This window comes from Salvia hispanica, chromosome 3 (genome assembly GCF_029641045.1).
Source record: "Salvia hispanica isolate PSC_SH4W2 chromosome 3, Shi_PSC_v1, whole genome shotgun sequence".
NCBI lineage: Eukaryota > Viridiplantae > Streptophyta > Magnoliopsida > Lamiales > Lamiaceae > Salvia > Salvia hispanica.
In genome coordinates, this window is record NC_142694.1 from 48,237,611 (window position 1) to 48,259,419 (window position 21,809).

Here is a 21,809-nt window from a genome sequence, read left to right on the forward strand (position 1 = left end):
TGAATTATATGATTCAAAATAAATTGAATTGAAATACTCTAACTTTCTCTACCGTGCTATTCTTTTCTTATTGATATAGCCAAGTTTGGAATGCCAAATATAATACTCCTTTCATTCCATAAAAATAGAAGCTCTTTCCATTTTGGTCCTTCCCATAAATATAGTCCACTTCTATTTTTAGTACTCCCTCCGTCCCAGATAATTTGGGACACTTTGACCCGGCACGGGTTTTAAGAAATCTAATGGAAAGTGAGTTGACAAAGTTTGTGGAATGTGGATCATACTTTTAAAGTATTAGTTTTATAATAAAATGTAAGTAGGAATGAGTTAGTGGAATATGGGGTCCACTACCAAAAATGGTAAAAGTGAAATGGGAAAATTATGTGGGACGGCTCGAAATGGAATACTGGGTCGAATTATTTGGGACGGAGGGAGTAACTTTTATCTCTCTAATGAGGGTGGGCTCATTTTCCACTAACATAGTCCAATAACTTTTTCTTTCTATCTTTATCCTACTTTATTAATTATGCATTAAAACTTGTGTCATCCTCAATGTCTCTATTTCTATGGGAATGTGGATAACGTAGCATTATCAGTACTCCCTCCGTCCCGCGCTAAAATGGCACAATCCTATGCCGGCATAAAATTTTAGGAGTTATTGGTTAATGTGTTTAATTGGAGAGAGAAAATGTGGGTGGGAGTATTAAAATAAAGAGAGAAAGAAAGATGGATATTTTAATATGAATGAGAAAAAGTGGTTGGTTGTATTAATTGGAGAGAGAAAGTTTCCAAATAAAAAAAACGTGTCATCTTAACTGGGACAAACTTAAAAGGAAACCGTATCATCTTAAGTGGGACGGAGGAAATATTACATAAGCTAAACTCTTTTATTTTATACATTGGGAATATTTCATTTGCATTAAGCATATATAAACCTTATCTAGAAAGACATTTTCATAAAATAATCTATTAAGAGAAAACGAGCCTTTGCTATTTGCAAATAGAAGGAAAAACTTTCGATGTCTAGCATTATAATGGAAATAATATTTTTTTTAAATAACATAATGAATAAAAATTGAGTAAATCTAGGATATATCCCGAGGAAAGATCTAACCTATAATTTCTTACGCGTTCGGCAACGATTCTTGCTCCGTTTCCAACAGTTCTTATTAATCTAACTAACTAATTAATTAACGTTATTGGGATGTCTATGATAAAGTAGTTATGGCAACTAGTTTATGAAATAAATCAGAGGAACTTAGTCCCAACTAACGGCCCAATAGAGTAATAGTAGCCCAGGAGTTATGTGGCCCAAGACAATTGACGTTGAGCTGCAGAAGCTGATCATGACTGTGACTTCTTCGGTTTGTTTGCACGCAGCCACCAACGACTTTCTCCGAGACGATGTTGGTGGTATAAGGACGCGGCTTGGTGGAGATATACAAATTTTCGAGATGAAAACATATTTCATAATCTTGTTTTTCAGAAAATTTTTCTTTGGAATCCTTTTTATTCTTCTACAAAAAATATTTATCCCGTTAATTTGAAATTTCTAAAATGATTCCACAACTAATCAAACACAATTAAATATGAATAGAACTTCTGACTCTGATACCGTTATTAAGAGTTAGCAATGGTTTGGCCCTGCTAGATGCTTCTTTTTTTATTATTTTCACGTCATCATTTTCTGAAAAAGCATATCTCCCTATAATGGAAGGGTCCTCCCAAAATGCATCTCTTTCCATTTCAATTCTATATCGTCATTATTTTGTTTTAATTTTTTAGCATTCTATATTTTATATGTTATCAAATTAAATAAATTAAATGTAAAAGATATTACGCAAATTTTCGTTGTATTGCAATATTAGAAAATAGAATACAACGAGATACAAATTATAAAAAAAAAAAAATGCAAACCCAGCTGTTTCTTAATTCTACTACTCCCTCCGTCCCAGATAATTCGGGTCACTTTGACCGGGCACGAGTTTTAAGAATTGTAATGAAAAGTGGCTTGAAAAAGTTAGTGGAATGTGGGTCCTGCCTTTATATATTAGTTTTATAATAAAATGTGAGTAGGAATAAGTTAGTGGAATATGAGGTCCACTGCCAAAATTAGTAAAAGTAAAATGGGACAAATTATGTGGGACGGACCGAAATGGAAAATTGGGACGAATTATCTGGGACGGAGGGAGTAATAGTTTTCCAAATGTCCGTCTTGACACAATCATCCGGTTCATCTCAATACAACTTGTAGAACTTATACAGCTGAGCGTAGCTGGCAGTTGTGGAGAGTTGTCGGAGTCCATTTTGTAGAGAGATAAAGTGTCGAATGAGAATATGGATGATGGAAAGTGGATGGATGATTGAAAATGATGGGAAGTGGATGTATATATAGAGAAATTCAAAAAAAACAAAAAAAAAATTAATGAGAGGTTTGATGGCCGGCCCTTGCTCCACGATGGAGAGCCGATCAAAGGGCCCTTCTCATCGGCATGAGCCGATACTTCAGCCATATGGGGTATAGGTGAGGCGGCCAATCAATGGCTTCTCCGTTGCAGTGGTGGGCCAATGGGGAAGGCCTCTCCATCAGCCAACTATAGTGAGTGCAAACATTTAGTGAATGCTTAGCGGGATGATAGACAAGAATATTGATCAAGAATTATAATCAAATGTGCATATTGAGCAATCGACGACCACAATTAATAAAACCCTTTAGTTGTTGTGTTGATTTGTTTTCTACTATTGTCACGCGCATGTTGCAGTTGAATTAACTACTATTATGGTCCACACGAACTATGATCCAACAGCACAATTTACAGAAAAAAGCTAGGAAATTTTTCTACAAAACTTTACTTGTTCTTTGATGTAGGTTTTTGTGGCCCACATTCTCCACAATGGCCCTAGACCAATGGGCTTATTACCTATTGCGTAAATTAAATAAATCATATTTCAACTATTTAATTCATTATTTCCACTATTTTAGTAGTTAAATGTGCCAATTCTCGTTAGGTTTTCACAAGCTAGGGGACTTACCCAACATAGTTTTCCCCATTTGCTTTTCCTGAGTCAATAGTATGATGATATGGATGTGATAAAAAAAAAAAACTAATCTATTCTAGGTGAAGGAGGAAATGAAGTAAAAACACATTGCATGTGTTCTACCTGAATAATCCTCCAGTTAGGTGTTTGATTTTTTCGTACTCCATTGTACATTTTATTAAGTAGCATGACCTATCATATGTATCAGTTATGTTGACTATTCAGACAACATAAATAAAATGGAAACTTGAACCCTTCAATTTTTGTTCGCCTTGTAAATTGTCAAAGATGAATAAAAAAACCACCTTACTAGGACCTGATTTGATGATCAAATTTGATGATATTATTGGAGCTACCTTTGTTAATAGAGCAACTAAAGTTATGCAATTAAAGAAAATACTATTTGGACCAAGGCTAGACGGAATCGGAGACGATATGGGACTGCAGGAAGATGATGACGACGACTACGGTGAACAAGAGTAAGGATTGCTCCTTTCGATTTACACATCTGTTATTGAACCTTTCGGATTTTTAGTAGTTGCCAATTTTCCATGATTGTACATTGCTTAGAAATTAAATGTGCATTATTATCGTTATTTATCTCCGTAATTTTCTACTAAATCTCATGGCTCCGATTATTGGATTGTGGATAAAATGATGCCTTATGCAAGCCATTATTTGCTTTCTATTTATTGTTATCACTTTTGTTAGTGCTACTTAAAGAAACGACAACCCCCTTTTGGCAGAGACGTCGTTTAGTTTCATGCATGATTCCATTTTTTTTGACACTTGAAGTTTGATGGATTTGCTATTCCATTCTAGAATTTGTTACCCACAAATTTTATTATATTATATCCTTTTTGTTACTACCGCCCATCAATTTATTTACATTTTAACGTTCTTCGTTGCTCTGTTTTGCTTTACGAATTTTTGAAAGCATTAATTATTATTATTATTACTGTTATTACTACTATTATTATAAGAAAATTGCATAGTTATAGTTTATAGCTCAGCTTTGATGTATTTTCCGTAAAGCCTAATTTTTGAAATATTGTTTAATTAATAATCGTTCTATGCTAAAATTAAACCTGAAAAAATACCAATCATCATGAAACTAAGTCTAATTTAATGTAGGCTAAAGGAGAGGGAGATTTTAGTGTTAGTGATAAATACGGATTTTGCATGTTTGAAGATTTATATTTGGGTCGTTTTGAATGTTAATCATATAAATTATGTTTTTAAATTGTATATTTTATATATTTTGGTATTTTGACGTGTTTGTTGATAAATGATACTGTACTATAAAATATATAGAAAAATGTGCAAAAAGGCCAAGGTGCCGCAACGCAGTTCAAGCCAATTTTTCTGGCAATCTTGAAGTTCAATCAGTTCTTAACGCATATCATTCTCTTCGTCTTTGAAAGAGCTTCATATGGGTATCTTGCAAGTCTCAATCGGAGTTCTATAAAGAAAGTTATGACCATTTTATGAACATTACGCAAATCAGTCAAAAGCTTACGGAAATTAAGCGAAAATTCATGGAAGGAAAGAAATTGTTGCCCTGTGAAGTCAAATCTCTCCTATTACTTGGAGGATTCGAAATTTACCATGTTTAAACTTTTTTCAAACCTATATATACCTCATAACTTAATTCATAATATTAATCTCAAAGTCTCCAATCCTTCTCCATCTCAAAACATAAATTCTTCCATTCCATATTTCGCACATAATTAATCCATCTTCTATTGAGCGGAGCTCTGTAGATCCAGGCAAGAAAAGATTGAAAATTGCATAATTCAACCTTGGGTTTTGTTTTGTTTTATTTCATGTCTAGTCCTTTGATTGTTGTTTTTTACTTGTCTATGAGTAGTAAACATGTAATTTTTGGTAATTATACTATGACTTTAAGTTATTTATTCAATTGATTTTCTTTGTTAGCGCTTGTAATTATTTCAATTTCTATTGTGCTTATACGTTTGTTTGATTGACCATTTTATGAATGCATGTGGATTTTACTACAATAATAGAGAGATGAGTAATTTAATTTGAAAGAGGAAAAATTGACATCTTAACCAAAAAGTTCATAAGATAAATTATTTCATTCAAAAGCTCAAGCGAGAGATTATTGGTTAAGATGTCAATTTCTCCTCTTTCAAATTAAATTACTCATCTCTCTATTATTGTAGTAAAATCCACATGCATTCATAAAATACAAAACCCAGTGTTGAATTATGCAGTCTTCAGTCTCGCTACTATAAAAGATCGATGAATTATATATGGAATATGGAATGTAAGAATTTATGTTTAGATTGAGAAGGATTGGAAGCTCTAATATTGATAAGGTTATGAGGTATATATAGACTTGAAAAAAGTTTAAACATGGTAAGAAAGTGTCCTCCAATTCATCAAAAAGATTGTATTTTCGAGTCTTCCAAGTAATAGGAGAGATTTGGCTTCACAAGACAACATTTTTTTCCTTCCTTGAATTTCTGCCTAATTTTCGTAAGCTTTTGATTGTTTTGCGCAATGTTCGTAGAGTGGTCATAACTTTATCTACAGAACTCCGATTGAGATGTGCAAGATACTCATATGAAGCTTTTTCAAAGACGAAGAGAATGGTATGCATTAAGATAAAGAACTGATTGGAGTTCAAGATTGCCAGAAGAATCGGCTTGAACTTATGCTACTGCACTTTGGCCTTTTTGCACCTTTTTCGATGTTTTTTCTATCATTTGGTCGACAAACACATAAAAATATCAAAATATATAAAATATGCAATTTAAGAATATAATTTTTATGATTGACATTCAAAACGACCCAAATCTAGATCTTAAAACATGCAAAACCCATGTTTATTAGTTGGATTTCATTAGACAATAATAGTGCATCCTAGATTTATCTTGGTATTGTAATTTAAAATGACTAACTATCTTATTTTATATCTCAAGAATATTATGAACTTCGATTATTTAAAAAAAAAAAAAAATCATCCTCCTTAATACTCCATCTGTCCTGATAAGTATGAACTATTTTATTTTTAATCGTCTCTGAAAAGTATGAACTTTCTAATTTTATAAATTCATATCTCTCTAATGAGGTGAGACATATTCTCCACTAACAATACTTTAAAAAAAATTTCTTTATATCTCTCTTACTATTAAAACCTGTTGAACTAAATGTTCATACTCTTTATGGACGGAGGGAGTATAAGTTATTAAATATAAAGTGGTATGGAATTTATTTATTTTATTTTCGAATTACTTTATTCAAACAGAAAGCAAACTTGGATAAAAAAACAAGTGCAACTAAATGAAGAATAAATCATTACCTCCAAGAATGAAATAACAAATTCTAATAGTTTTTATTCGTAATTTTTCAAAAATTAAATTAAATAGATGGAAACAGTAATGGGCATATATGTGCATAATATTAAGAGTTTATTTGTACCCGAAGACCATCCGCAACACGGGATGCTCGTTCTGTTCCACCGGCACGCAGGGACGGATGTACATGCATCCTACAAGGGGTAAATGCCTCACCTCAAAAAAATTCATTAGTGCTATTTTGATCATTATTTTTAAAAAAAAAATTGAAATATCATTATAAATGCCCTTTCTAAAATCCTTGAAATGTCTTTGTATGGAATTTTGCTCCACCTATACAGAATTTCTGGCTCTGTCTCTGCTGGCACGGAATGGGGGAACGCGTTGCAAGCGCCCCATGCGTGAGTTGAGTGAGGAGTGCAACCTGTTCCGCCACGAGCCCCTGAGTGAGGGTCCCAAGTCCCAATGTCGTCCGATTGAAATTAAGGCAGCAAAGGCTAGAAGGAACGAGCCACGAGCCCCCCTCCTACCCCCCGTCAATATGGGGTTTTATTTGGCCATCTGACGAAAGTCCTAACTACCAACACTAGCCATTACAGGCCAGAACAATTGGAGTCCCCTAGAATTATGCCTCAAGGAAAAAATACAATTTTAATTATGTAGTTATAGGATTTTGGTATTTTTGATTAAGTAATATGTAGCAGTTAATTATGTCTTTAAATGAAATATTTTTTAAGTAATTGTATTTTTAATTTAAAGAAATAAAATATTTTAATTTATAAATGATTATGTGAAGGAATGATAGATTATGTGTATTGTGTTTTCAATAAAAAAAAATAATGTAAAAAAGTTGTGTGAAGTCCATAAAAAATACTCCCTCCGTTTTTTAAAAATAGAGAGGTTTGAAACGTTACAGGTTTTAATGCACAATTTTATAAAGTAAAAGAGAGGTGGAGAAAAATTGGTAAAGTAAGAGAGAGGGATAGATAAAGTGAGAGAGAGCGGGAGAAAAATTGGTAAAGTAGGAGAGAGAGAAAAAAAAAAGTAATGAAATTAATGTTAGTAGATTATGGGTCCACTTTATTAGGGGTGTAAAGATTTCTTAAAATGGAAAGTTTGAAAGTTGCTATTTTTAGGGAACGGACTAAAAAGGAAAGAGTTGCTATTTTTAAAAAACTGAGGGAGTATAGTGAATAAATACCGAAAATACCGAATTTTTGGTAACCGTGATTTTCGATAAGGTATGATACCTTATCGAATTTTTCGGTAAGGTAACGGTATGAATTTTCATATACCGTTATATATCGCGGCATACCGAAATTCGATATATACTGTAAATTAAGGTATATACCTGAAATATAAATATAATTATATAATATATTTTATATTTTTAAATTGTAAAATCTATGGTGAAATATAAATATAATTATGAATAAAATATATTTAATATATTTTTTAATTATAAAATATAAATAATATAATAAAAAAAATCAAATATTCTATTTTTATTGATGCTGAAAGTCAAGTATACCGAAAATGAGGTACGATATCGGTATGGAAATTTCCCATACCAAAAATAAGATATACCGAAGTTTGGTGTATCGAAATTTTTGGTAAGATAAATGTATAATATTTTCGCATACCGAATTTACGGTAAGATATACCGTACCTACCCACCCTAATCCTTTTTAACAAAACAAAATTATGCTACTACTTTGGCGATATCACATTCATTAAGAAACTAAAACAAGTATTCCCTCACACATATTTAAGATGTTCATCTTTTTTTTAGTTTATTTCACTCAATATGTATATTTTATATATTAGAAATAAATTTCTCTCCTCTTTACTCGTTAAATATTTATTTATATATATTTTTTTATGCTTACTCCCATTAACCACTCTTCCTACAATCTTATGTTAATAAAAAATATGAATGCTTTTGAGGACGGAAGGGTAAGAGGGAGCATAGAATATACGTCTAATCCAATTATAATTTCCACTTGGCAAAATAGGTGAAATTGGGTTGGGCATCCAACGAATAAATGTCGTTTAACAACTTTAAGTTTTAAGGGAAAATTTAACTAACCCTCTTACGTTTGACTTGTTTACAATACAGGAGAAAAATTAATTAGAAATATTAGAGGGGTAGCTAACCTACTATAAAATTGAAAGTCGGTTCTTTTTCCTAACTTCGTGGCTCATGTATAATTTATAGTAGTAGTATATTAATTTATTCGAGAGAAATATTTAACGTTCTTCCGTTAACTTTTTCTCAAAATAACTTGCCGACACTTTATTGATACACTTCCACGAAAAATAATTTCGTATTTTTATTTTCATCCATACTCCATTAAAAATGAAAAATTATTATTAATACATTATTTATTTTTTATTTTTCTTTTCTATTTTATCCACATTTCTCTTTCTCTCTCACTTACTTACTTTTATTTATTTTTTTCTTATATTTTATTAATTTATATTAAAATTCATATTATTCATTAATTCATTAATATGACTAAATAGTAACTAAAATTTCTCCAAATATAAGTTTCAAAGGGTAATGCTATGTGGCCACATTATGGCTAGCCATAAAATGGCATTTTAGTAAATTTAGATGGTACGACTATTAATGTTTCAAATAAGTCATTTATTGCTCAAACAATTTTACATTATTACCCTTCTATTTAATTCTAGTTGTTTTTTTTGTTGTTTCATTTCTCTAATCCAAAATTTACATTTTCATACGTATTTCTTTTATTAGATTAATTCATTCTTTAATTTTTTGTTTTCAAGAATTTATTTTTACACTGTTTTTTTAATTTAAGATTAAGTTTTTGTCCTTTTAGAAATGTTTTCCTATTATACCAAGTTGGAATCAATATTAACTAAGTTGTGACACGAAACTATTAATTATACTAAAAATATAGTGTATTATAATATAATTTCATATATCAATATACTAATAATTGTTTTATAGTTGTGTTTATATAATTTTCTTTTTTGTTTTTTATACTCCATTAAACACATTATATCAGGTTGCGACTTGAATTTTATTTTTAAAATAATAAAATCTTAAAATAGAATAATTTTTTTTAAAATCACATGAAATTTCCCGTTCCCCTTGAGTCTACTCTCTTACAAAAACTAATCCTTCCAACATTATTGCATTAGTATATTAATCTATCAGCCTATAATATACTAAATAAAACATTATACATAATAGTTTATTATATTAATATACTTTCCAATTATAAATTGTGATATAATATAATAATAATAGTAATTAATATTATTATGTTAATATAGATTAGAATATGTTAGAATTTTTTCAATTTAAATGAAATTGAAAACTATATTTAACTACCACACCATTCTTTATTCAAAATAATGTAAAACGCATAATATCAACATGAAATTTCTTTTTAAGAAACTTTTTACCGTATTTTGAATTACTACTTTGTTCTTGGCATACATGGATGAGGGTAGTTGTTACTTGCCATTAGTGCATTTTTTTTATCATGAAGTTGTTGTAATTGTATAGTTTTCAATAAATTGCAATTGCAAATGAATATTATACTAGATTCAATTGATAAAAAGTTCAGTAATTTAATTTAAATAGAAGAGATTATGCCGAATTTAATTTCCATTTAAAATAATAATTAAGAAATTTAAATAAAAACATTAAATGAAATGAAATATAAAGTTTAGTACTCCTTATGAAATAAATTGATTTAGGAACTAATTTGATACATGCTCTGTAGTTTAACGATCATTTATAATATTAACTCATGATTATTAATATAAATAAAAGTACGTATACAAACATTTCGAGTATTTTATGTAAATATGAAAAATAAAAGTATTATCACTATGCGTTGGTATTATAAATATAAGAAAGAATTAAATTAATTATCATTAACCTTAATAAATGTTGATTTTTGTTTATATAAATTTCATGCAAAAAAAAATGAACCAATTGAATAAATTATAGTCTCTTCATATTTATATTTCATAACTAAGGGTACAATTATACAAATAAAATTGATATTTTTTAGAAGTATTGATTTCAACAAAAATGCATTAAATACACTATCTTTTATTAATATTTTATTTTTATGGCAGGCTATAATGTGTCTATTTAGCACTCAATTTCAAATGCAAAAAATCAATTATATGGTGGGGGGGAGTAGGTACGCATTTCATTTCCCTTCCCTAAATGTGTCGGTTCAAAAAATGAATAAACTAATACCAACAGTAATACTCCATAAAGCCATCTTTATTTCCGAATCTGAGATTACCATTAACATTTCACACTATTAAAGCTTTGAAACTATTGCTTACTTGTCATTTTAAAACGCACTAGGAGTTATTAGGTCATGACTATTTATTAGCTTTAAAGAAAAGGTAATTACTATACAATTAATTTATTTTATCATATCACTGTTATTATTAAAAAATATTTAAAAGAAAGAATACGCCAGATGTCTGAATTCCAATAAAGGTCCCCCAGTTCAACCCCACCCACCGCCTATTCACTCATTATAAAGTTTTCACCAAATGAATCGACAAGCCTAAAATAAATGGGGCCAAAAATAGGTACATCATTAACTAGAATTACAGCCCCAATCATTGAAACGTTGGACAAAAATTTATGATTTATTTAATTATAGTCACGACCCTCCTAATTCAATAATTTCAATAATCCATGTTGACTCACACACACACAACCTTGCTTAAAACTCAAGTTCAAGAACCCTTGTGTTGTGTCCAATAAAAATGGTCCGCCGCAATTTACAAAACACAAGCTTTTTCAAATTGCATAGTAATCAAGATTTCTTGATTTTACACACGATTTATTTATTCATAATTAAAGAGATCAAAAATTTGGGCTGATATTTACTCAACTAGTTCAGTACAGCTCACTAGAACATACACTTTAACAACACTAGGAAGTGCTACTACATCAATCTTTTTTACCTTTTCTTCTCTTCTTCTCTAAATCCAAGAAATTGAAGGCTGAATCGAATAAATCAAGAAATTTGAGAGAGCAAATGTTAAGATACATGACGATGATACCTAGCCATCCATTGTTATACTTCACTAACTTCTCCTTCCTCGCAAACGCCCACGTCGATCACCAACCTCTTCTCCTTCGAGCTCAGCACCCTGCAACAGTTTCTCCTCGGAGACTGCCGTGGGATAAAAACAACTCACAATCAACAAACACATATGACGAAATAGACATATTAGTTCATCTCTTGATAGTGAGATTTAGAGTTAGTATTGAGTGGTCAGCTTTCACTTATAGTTTGTCTTTGTATTAGGTACATTAGTACCAACTTGCACATGCTGAGTTTTTTCGACATTTAAAGCATGAGACGACGCAGCAACAGCAAGCAGGAATTGGAGAAACGTCTAATCTAACATATGTGGGAGTGTTTAACAGCAATGTAGAATTATTGGGATGGAGATATTCACTTACCCTGTCCCACAAATGTGGATCGGGTTTCTTGTAAACTTCAACAGTCTCAACTTCGCCCGGGCTGGTCATCTTCCATCTGCATTGCGGGTGAGGAACATGGTGCCGTGTGTACTGGGTCAGTGTTTGGTTAGTGCTCGACTCTGTTCTAGCCTTTGAGAAATAGAACACAAATGGCTTCTGGCACGGGTTCCTCATAACCGGGCGTGTGTTGAATGCATAGGCCGTGTAATCAGCTCGTCTGTACCAATTCAAGAAAGTCCTAGACGGCATCTCTATTTCTCTAGGCGACAGCACCCCACGGAATACCTGAATGGCAAAGCCCCAAGACACAGATACAGTCCATCCCTTCTTCTTCTCGTAGCAAATGGATTGCTGCATAAGGCCAGCTGAGTCGAGCTGCATTGGGATTTTCAGCCGCTTTAAAGCTTCCAACCGAGTAGCATTTGGGAATATCGGTTCCACTACGTCTAGGTGGTGCAAAGACACCAACGGCGTCACCGGGTGCGCAGAAAGAAGCCCAAACAGATTGCCATAAACATCATACTGCATTAACACCCCACTAAATTAGACTCACTCTATTATAGTTTAGACCATACCAACAACAATCCACTATCAACTCTCACACACAAACAAGACACTTGTCAAACATAGTAGAAAACATAATTCAACTAAGGAGTGGGTTAGGAAAGAAAATGATGCAATATACTAGTGTATCAACATTCAACAGCAAGGGTTGAAATTTTTGACCCCACGAATTTACAACATGATTAAATGAGTGGGACCATCATCATCACACCCCATTTTCACCTCATTGGATACAACTCCAATGCGATAAAACCCGTGAGCTACAAGCCTACAATGCTCTGTTATCAATGTTCATCTACATCCCCTAAAACAAAATCAAAGAGACTTGAAAATGTAGAGACAAAACTCGTTCTTGTTTGACAGTATAGAAAGTCATAGAAGAGGCATGGTACAATGTAGAATCAAAAATCAATCTTTACACAGATTAGAAAGAATCAAGTCTGATTTGAAGCTGAATACAAGAAACGCATGCTCCCCCAAAATAGGCAAAATTGAAACAGACCACATGACAAGTTCTAAAAATAACGATAAATCAAAATTAACAAAACCAGAAAAAAGGGGAAGAAAAAAACAAACGAACCAACTCACCTGGTGAAAACCGAGTTCCTTGGTGAGTGGCACTCCGAGTTCAGCCATACACGCCTGCATTCTATCATCGGAGCCGTACAATCCGGGGTAGCGCTGAATGCACCGATCCTGCATCTTCTCGAGAGCAACCGCTAAAGGGTAGCTAATCGCGAATCCGCCGCCGCCGTAGGCCATGCCGTAGGAGAAGTAAATGTTCTGCAAATGGCTCTCGCTCAGGCTCCCGATGTAGTAGTACTGATTGTGGTCGTACTTGTTGAGGATCCTCACCAGATTGTCCCTCACGAAAACGGTGTCGTCATCGCCCATCACGAACCACCTCACATTCTCCGCCACCCCCAGCCTCACCGTCTCCGATACGATCCTCGAAATCCGGATTGCGGAGCGGTGCCCCTGCTTGTTTTTATACGCGAATCGCGAGGTGTCGCCGGATATTTTCAGCTCCGGCAGCCGCCCGCTCTCGTTCCGGTGCGTCTTCACCGGGCTGTCCAGCCACACGATCCCCCGCATTCCCCTCTCCGGCCGCCACCACAGCTTGATATACTCCTTCCGCTGCTCCCAGAGCTTCGCCGACGCCGCAATGCCGAACACGATGTGCTCCAGCCCCGTTTTCGGCGGAGGAATCGAGGCATTGGAGAGATGGAGGGTTTTGTGGAAGATGTCGGCGTCGTCGGCGCAGGGGAGGGCGGCGGTGCCTCCGGCGCCGTGGGAGGAGGAAACGAGCTTCAACGTGTAGACGACGTAGGTGGCGGAGACGAAGAGAATGAGCCAGACCATCATTTTAGGCAGGATTTTGGGCTGCGACGCGGCGCCTCCGGTGGAAACCCTCATCGGCTCCCAGATGAATTTCTCAGGGCTATTGTGAGCCGCTTTCATTCTTATTTTTCTTCAATTTTCCCTCCAATTTCACCAAAAACCCCCAAATCCGATTTAATTACTCCAATGCGGATGAGAAATAGGAGATTGAATTGAATGAATCTGGCAGTGTAAGACGACAAGAAGAGGAGAGGAATCGAACAACGCAGATCTAGAGAGAGTAAATGCAGATAAAGAAGATGGAGCATGCACAGGTGGCAGGGGCAGGCTGCTGCACACACACACACACACACACAGTCTCCTCTCCTCTCTTCTGTGTTGCAGAGACACCCTTTCACTACTTACATATAATATATGTATCTATATATTGGCACCGTATACGATGCCATTGCTCTCGCTTTTCAATTATTTTAGTTGCTCTATTTTTTTAATCCTCATACCTTATATAATTAAAAAATGAATTAATTTTATTTAACTTACCAGAATTGTGTATATATATGTAAAAATGAATTAGTTCTAATTAACGAAGAGATTAGATAGATACAAAATGGAGTGGATGTAGGAGGAAGAGATCCAGTAAATATTGGTAGCGAGTCGAATCGAAGAAGGCGCGTGCGCGAGGGGCATAGTAGATTTGAGGCGAAGTAGTTTTAAAATTAGGAAAAACAATTTAGGCTGAATATTATATTAAGAGTAATGCAAATTATATTTATTAAGATTAATTTTATTTGTGTTAATATAGTCTTAGTCCAGTGCATTTAACTCCAGGATCTCCGATTTAAATTTTTACTGTTATAGGAACGAAATACAATGTTTATTGAAATAGTCTAAGTTTTACCATCAAAATTAAATTAATTATACTCTCTCGATTCCTCATTTATTATCAGCTTTTACCATTTTTGCTTATCCATATTTATTGTCTATTTTCAATTTTTACATACTAACTGATAATTACGTCATACTTCCACTAATTTATTTCACTAATATTTTATACTTTTATATCCTATAAAAAATATGAAAATTTTCTATTTATAAGAAGTTGTTCCCAACTCATTATTCATATACATCAATTTATACAGTATATATTTATATTAATTGGGCTCATTATTAAATACTATAATAATGTGAGTCCCATTAACCAACGACATTACTTTAAATATATTAAATATATTTCACTTCCACTCTCTTAGTTTATCAATTAGAGTGAACTTCAAAAATGGTCCCTAAACTATGTGTTTATCTCGAAAATGGTCCCAGAACTTTAAAAATATCACCAGTAATCCCTGGACTAAGGGTTAATATAAAAAACGGTCCTTTTGCACAGTTTCGAGATGAAAATGCCCTTTTGAGGGGTATTGGAGGGTTTGGGCAATTTGGTCTTTTTACACTTTTAACATTTTAAATCTGATATTATTTCAGTTATGTACTAAATCTGATATTTTTTCAAATTTATCATTCTTCTTCCCTTTGTCATCCTTCACTTTGTTTCTTTATTTCAATATTAGATTTAATTTTACAAAATTAAATTTTAAATTTCAGTTTTTAAATATCAATAAATTTTTTTAATTATAAAAATTAATAGTCATAATTAATATTTGATAGTGTCTAATATTTAATCAATAAGATATGACAATGCCTTAGTTTTAATCAATATTTAATAGCTTTAATCATAAATAGATCATATAACACGATTTATTCTGAAATAAATATGCATCTAATGTAAGACTAATATAATTTTCGTTTATTAATTTGAAAACAACCAAAATGACTATAAAATTTCAACAAAAATACTCCTATATAAAATTCTTAGTCAACTTCATAATATTCAATCACAAGCAATTATAACAACCGAACGAATTAATAATTTTAATTAAAAAAAACTATTGATATTTAAAAATTAAAATTTAAAATTTAATTTTATAAATTAAATCTAATATTGAAATAAAGAAACAAAGTGAAGGATGACAAAAGGGAAGAAGAATGATAATTTTGAAATAATGTCAGATTTAGTACATAACTGAAATAATATCAGATTTAAAATGTTAAAAGTGTAAAAAGATCAAATTGCCCAAACCCTCCAATATCCCTCAAAAGGGCATTTTCGTCTCGAAACAGTGCAAAAGGACCGTTTTTGATATTAACCCTTAGTTCAGGGACTACTGGTGATATTTTTAAAGTGCAAGGATCATTTTTGAAGTTCACTCTATCAATTATACTTTAATTTTTATGTATTTCATATGTTACATATTTTTTTAAGACGAAAGAGAGCAATAAAACTAAATTATAAAATTGAGACTCATTAAATTAACTTTTTCAATAATTTTTTTTTTTACATTTTAAAAAGATGTGTGTCAGTAAAGAAAGTCAACAATAAATGAGGATGGTGTGAGTAGCTTTACAAAAATTATTATAGATTTAAAATATCAATTTCATTTTTAACATTTTAAAATTTTTATTAAATCTATCATTCGATTCACTTTTTGACATAAGATTAGTGATATATGAAGAAGGACTTACTTTTATACTACGGGACAGAGGGAGCATGTTATTTTTCCACGAAAATTACCTACGTAGTTTTATAAGTCTCTGTAAATATGACGTCATTAATATTATAGGAAATTGAAGTACGTAATAAATATGATTAAAAGTTTTAAGTATAGATTACGAAGATTATGATAAATTTAAATGTTTTACTATAAAAATTGGGATAGAAACCCAAATTAGAAGTAAGACAATAAAGGAAATCACTCGTTCCAAAGGCCACACATCCACAATTACAATAAATACTAGTCTTTTGATCCGTTTAATATCAAATCCTCGGAATTTGGGATTTTCGGAAACACAAAATTTAATGAACAAAGCATTAAGTAAAAATATAGAAACATGGAGTTAACAAAAGGCACAAACTTTATTATTGTTCGGTCAAATACTGAAACGTTTATAACGGCAATTGCAAATTGCAATGTTATGTAATTTGATAGTAGTATTTGTTTTTATTTTTCGTGATTTAATAATAAAACTAAACATGAAATTAAATTCACTATTAAATAATTAGGGTGAATTATCTAGATGAAATCAGAAAAGCAAAAATAAATAAATAAATAAATCTTGTAAAGCAAAAAACATTTCTTTTAATTAACATTTATGTTTTGTAAAGTGGGTAAGAGTAAGATAATATTAGGAACCAGTCACTGTTGCGGAAGTTAGTTTGAGTTGAATTAAAATATTAGTAATTGATTAGAAATGGACTGATCCAAGTGTGGCTCTTATCAAAATCTATCTACTTAAGGTGAGTGTGTGCGTGGTCGTTAGTAGTAAGTTAATAATATTCCTATCGTTAAAAGATTTAAAAAACTTGGGTTTGGATTTGATTAGTTCAATTAATAACGGATTAAACATGATTCATAGTCACAAAATCATGAGATTAGTTGAACAGTTGGACTTGGTCATATTATCTCCGGTTAGAGCATTCCCAATGGAGGTGGCGAATTCTCGGCGATAAATCGCCGGTTATCGCCGAATTATCGCCGGCCATTGTGGCGAAGTCGGCGATAATTCGGCGATAATGTTGCCGTTGCTTCGCCGAGTGGCGTTCTAACGCCGGATTATCGCCGAGCGATCGCCGGCCACTGTGGCGACGCTCGGCGATAATCGGCGATAATTAAAATTTTTTTTTTTTTTTTTTGAACCCAACGGCTATTTTACATTCCACCCCTATAAATATTTCCTCCACTTCCTCCATTCATCACCCACAATCTTCATTCTCTCCATTTTCAATCTCTTCTCCCAATCTTCAATTTTCATCAAAATTATGAGCTTTTGGAAGAAAAGTTCCCGATCGGGTAAGGATAAGGGTAAGGGGAAAGAGTCGAGTTCACAAATTCCCAACACGGATGAAGCAAACGAGCAGTGGATGCAGTCGTTGTTGGCGATGGGTTCTCCTCCCGGCCAACTTCCATACGGGGGTCCGTCTCCTTTGCAGACTCCTCCGGCGCGGAGACTTTCTCCGTACTTCAACTCTGCCGGCAGAATGCCCTTTCCAGCCGACGATGTGTATCGGCCCCAGTTCGACACCCCCGGATCAACCCCAGGCGACCAAGAATCTCAGGCCGCGACACTGAGCGCGGAGGACTTCGAGGTGGAAGAAACGCCCACCGAGCCGCCTTCTAGGAGCGGGAGGGGGAAGGCGCCGGCGTCGTCGGCTGCGACTGATACGGGTTCCGATGAGAGGCCGAAGCGGGTAAGGACTACTTACACTCTGCAAGAGTCCGAGCTGATAGCCGACTGCTGGGCGGACACGTCACAGGACGCGGAGCGCAGCAACTACCAGACTGAGATCATATTCTGGGAGCGGATTGCCGCGAAGTACAGGAGCCACAAGACTGCCTCAATGAAGGACCATGGCAGCGAGGCGATCCGTCGGCATTGGGAGCGCCTCATGAGGGACTGCGGGCACTTCAACGGTATTTATTCTAACTTGATGACTCACATGACGAGTGGCCAGAACGAGCACATGGTCCGAGATGAGGCCATCCGGATGTATAGTAGCCAGTACTTGTCGACGAAGGGCTTCAAGTATTGGAACATCTACGATAAGCTGAAGGATCTCCCCAAATTCCGGACGGGAATGCACGACGCGCTGCACGGGAAATCGGTGCGCTCGCGACTTAGCGTTTCGGAGAGCGAGGGGAGCGCGGCCCACATCGACTTGAGTGGGGATGGTCCGCACGAGCGCCCGGAGGGAGTGAAGAAGGCGAAGGGGAGGCGGAAGGGGAAGGGCGCAACGTCGGAAGTCGCGTCGGAATCCGTCATCGACTTAGAAAAAGCCACTTATTCGAGCAATGTCGCCAATCTGACCCAGATGTACACGCTGTACTTCACCGGCGGCGGGACCCCTGAAGAAAAGGCGGCCCTCTGGAAATGCATCCAACACCTGCAGAGTACGCTGGGGCTCGATCCCGACGCCCCTCCGGCCCCTCCGTCTTAGATTTTTTTTTTTTAAATCTTTGTTTATTTGCGTTTTTTATTTGTAGTTTTTTTTTTCTCGTTGTATTATATTTTCCAATGATTAATACAACGATGAATTGTTCATTATTAGTCTATTTATTAAATACATTTGTAGGGAAAATTAAATAATATAAAAAATAATGATGTAAAAATGAAATGTTGAGTTAGGGAGAAATAAGGGAGAAATAAGGGAGAAACCAATGTAGCACTTGGCTAAAAACTGGGGATAAATTTTGGTGCTGATGTGGCGCTGATGTGGCAGGAGTTAGGGAGAAATAAGGGAGTTTTTAGGGAACTCCATTGGGAGTGCTCTTAGTATTTCCTTCTTGCAGGTAGAAATATATAGTGGGTAGAAATTAAAGGGAAAAAATTAATAAAATATAGTACTATTATAGTATTATTAGATTTTAATGAATGATATATATAGAGTCACATGGATACACGTATCGATGATATTGTTAGATTTGACTCGTTAGTACTCCCTCCATCCGTTCGTCACACTTTCATTTTTAGTTCATCCCATAAAAAATGTCACATTTCTTTTTTAAAAAAAATTCTCTCTCACATTAATATAAATATATTATTTTCTCTTTTCACTTAACACACAAAACAACACCTTCTAAAATCTTGTATCAATTCTCAAATGTGACATCTATTATGGGACAGAGGGAGTATATTTTAACTGAGCTCGTTAGCACGTGAACAAGTTTATAAGAGCATCAGCAGCGCGGCTCGCCACCGGCTTGATCTCGTCCCGGCGAGACGAGTCGGCGGCGAGACCGCGTTGCAAAACGCATCTCGTCGCGCGTTGCGCGTGGAAGGGGCTGGGCACGAGCTGTCACGCCACGCGCCAGTGCCACGTGGCGCGCGCTGGCGCTAGGCGTGGCGCCCACTCGCCGGCCCGCGAGTGGGCATCGTAATTATGACGTCATAATTTTTTTTAAATTCGATTTTTCAAAAAAAAAAAACAAAATCAACCGGTCGAAAAAAAATTTATTTTTATTTATTTTTTATTTTATTATACTATAAATACTCCCTTCCCCTTCCATTCTCCATTCTACACACAAACACTACACTCATCTATTCTTCTCTCAAATATCTTGTCTCTTTTCTCTCCAATTTTTGAAAAAATGTCCGGCGATGGAAACTCCGACGGCGGCGGCCGCAGCTCCGGCGGGTTCGACTTGAACTCGTTTGGCGATTGGACGGGCATGTACAACGTTTTGGGTACTACCGATACCGGTTCGTCGTCGGGCACCCAAGGCTCGACGACTCCGCCAGGATCGACATCAATGCCGAGGTGGCCAAGGAGGAAGAGGTGGTGGACGGCGGCCGTCATCCATACAGCCAAATGGAGACGTTAGCTCTATACGACGCTTGGATCACCGTCTCGTACGATCTTGTCGTCGGGAATCAACAAACCAGCTTGTGTTTCTGGAAAAAAGTCACCGAACTTTACAACGTACGAAGGCCGAAGAATACCTTTTCCCGCAACGTGAAGATGCTCCGCGGCCATTGGGACCGATGCGACAAAGATGTCACAGGGTAGAAGAAACGAATTACCAAAGCGGAGCCAGTAGAGCCGACATTCTGAGAGCGGCGTTGCGGGTCTTTGAAGACGACGTCGATAAAGATTTCAAGCATGTCGATGTTTGGTCGCAAGTCCACCACCTTGAAAGGTGGGCTGGCGGTGTCCAGTCGGGCTCGAGTCTAGTGAGGGCGGCTCAGGCAATACCTCACAAGAGGGCACACCAACCGATGATGCAGGGGGGGTCTTCCGGTTCACGACGTCGGCCGCAAGGGACCAAGGCGGCTAGAGCGAGGGGGAGGGGGAGGGGCCGTGGCGAATCAAGCCAGGCGGGCTCGGGCTCCGGCTCCGGCACGGGCTCAAACACCCTAATGTCCATGTACCTGCTTGCCACGATGGCTGACACTTCAAAAATGAATCATCCCAAATTTGAAGCCCATATGGACGGCATTGAGCATATGAAAGCTCAACTTGGTATTCGGTCTCGATCTAACTTGGGTGCACCGCCACCGACTTCAGGGGATGATTCGCCGGTGGAGTAGTTTTTATACTTTAATTTAGAGTATTTTAATTATGTATTTTTAATTTTTTTAGGATTTTAATTATGTATTTTTTTATTTTTAGGATTTTAACTTATGTATTTTTTTTATTTTTTAGGCCTTTAAATTGTAATTTTTATTTTATGTAATGAAGTGTGTTTTTATTAATTGAATTTGTTGGAATTAAAAATAAAAAATGAAATTGAATGAATAGTTAAGAGATGAGATGGTTAAGAGATGGAGGGATGCAGGTGCTGTCTTTTAGTTAAGAGATGAACTGAAAAGTATAGTTGAGTCCATGAATAGTTAAGGGATAGGATGGTTAAGGGATGGATAAGAGATAGCGTTGTGAATGACCTAAAGTTATTTATCTTGAAATATAAAACTATTAAGTGGATACAATTATATTTCTTTCTATTAAATGATTTTATTAAATATTTATCTACTATTATCGTAATTAACAAATGAATATACTATCTCCGTTATACAAAAAAAGTCACATTTTGCTATTTTTGTATGTTTTACAATAAGAGTCACATTTTACTTTTACTGTAAACAGTAAATAGACACCACATTCCACCAACTTATTTCATTTATATTTTATTATAACACTAATACTATTACAAGTGTAACCCATAATCCACCAACTTATTCAACTCACTTTTCTTTACCTTTCTTGAAATCTATACTCACACCAAATGAGACTTTTATTATGGGAAGGAGGCAGTATTATTTTAGATAAAATCATTTTTTAAAAATTGTTTAGGCTTGAGACATGTCTTGATACCAAACATGCCAAACTTGAGAACAACGGTAAACCACTCGACGATTTTGCTCCTAACTTGAGACTGCAACAAAAATTTGTGAAAGTTCCATTTATTAATTATAATTATTTTTTTATG

The 21,809-nt window shown here is 34.7% G+C and overlaps 1 protein-coding gene across 1 annotated transcript; it reads right to left on the bottom strand.

Annotated features, from left to right (window-relative positions):
• Nucleotides 1–11,232: 11,232 nt before the first annotated feature.
• LOC125210565 (uncharacterized) lies at nt 11,233–14,262 on the bottom strand. The gene is made up of 3 exons (XM_048110106.2): nt 13,021–14,262; nt 11,848–12,390; nt 11,233–11,554 (listed from the first exon to the last, which is right to left on the bottom strand). Exons 1-3 carry the CDS (start codon nt 13,891–13,893, stop codon nt 11,456–11,458), a joined length of 1,515 nt encoding a protein of 504 aa, XP_047966063.1. The 5' UTR covers nt 13,894–14,262; the 3' UTR covers nt 11,233–11,455.
• Nucleotides 14,263–21,809: the final 7,547 nt, after the last annotated feature.

What these genes read in the sequence shown, in the direction of transcription:
- LOC125210565 (XM_048110106.2), bottom strand. Translation starts at nt 13,893, where the DNA reads ATGAAAGCGGCTCACAATAGCCCTGAGAAATTCATCTGGGAGCCGATG. An exon ending in AGGAACTCGGTTTTCACCAG is followed by an intron (nt 12,391 to 13,020) that starts GTGAGTTGGTTC and finishes GTGTTAATGCAG; the next exon opens with TATGATGTTTATGGCAATCT. An exon ending in ATCCACATTTGTGGGACAGG is followed by an intron (nt 11,555 to 11,847) that starts GTAAGTGAATAT and finishes ATCCCACGGCAG; the next exon opens with TCTCCGAGGAGAAACTGTTG.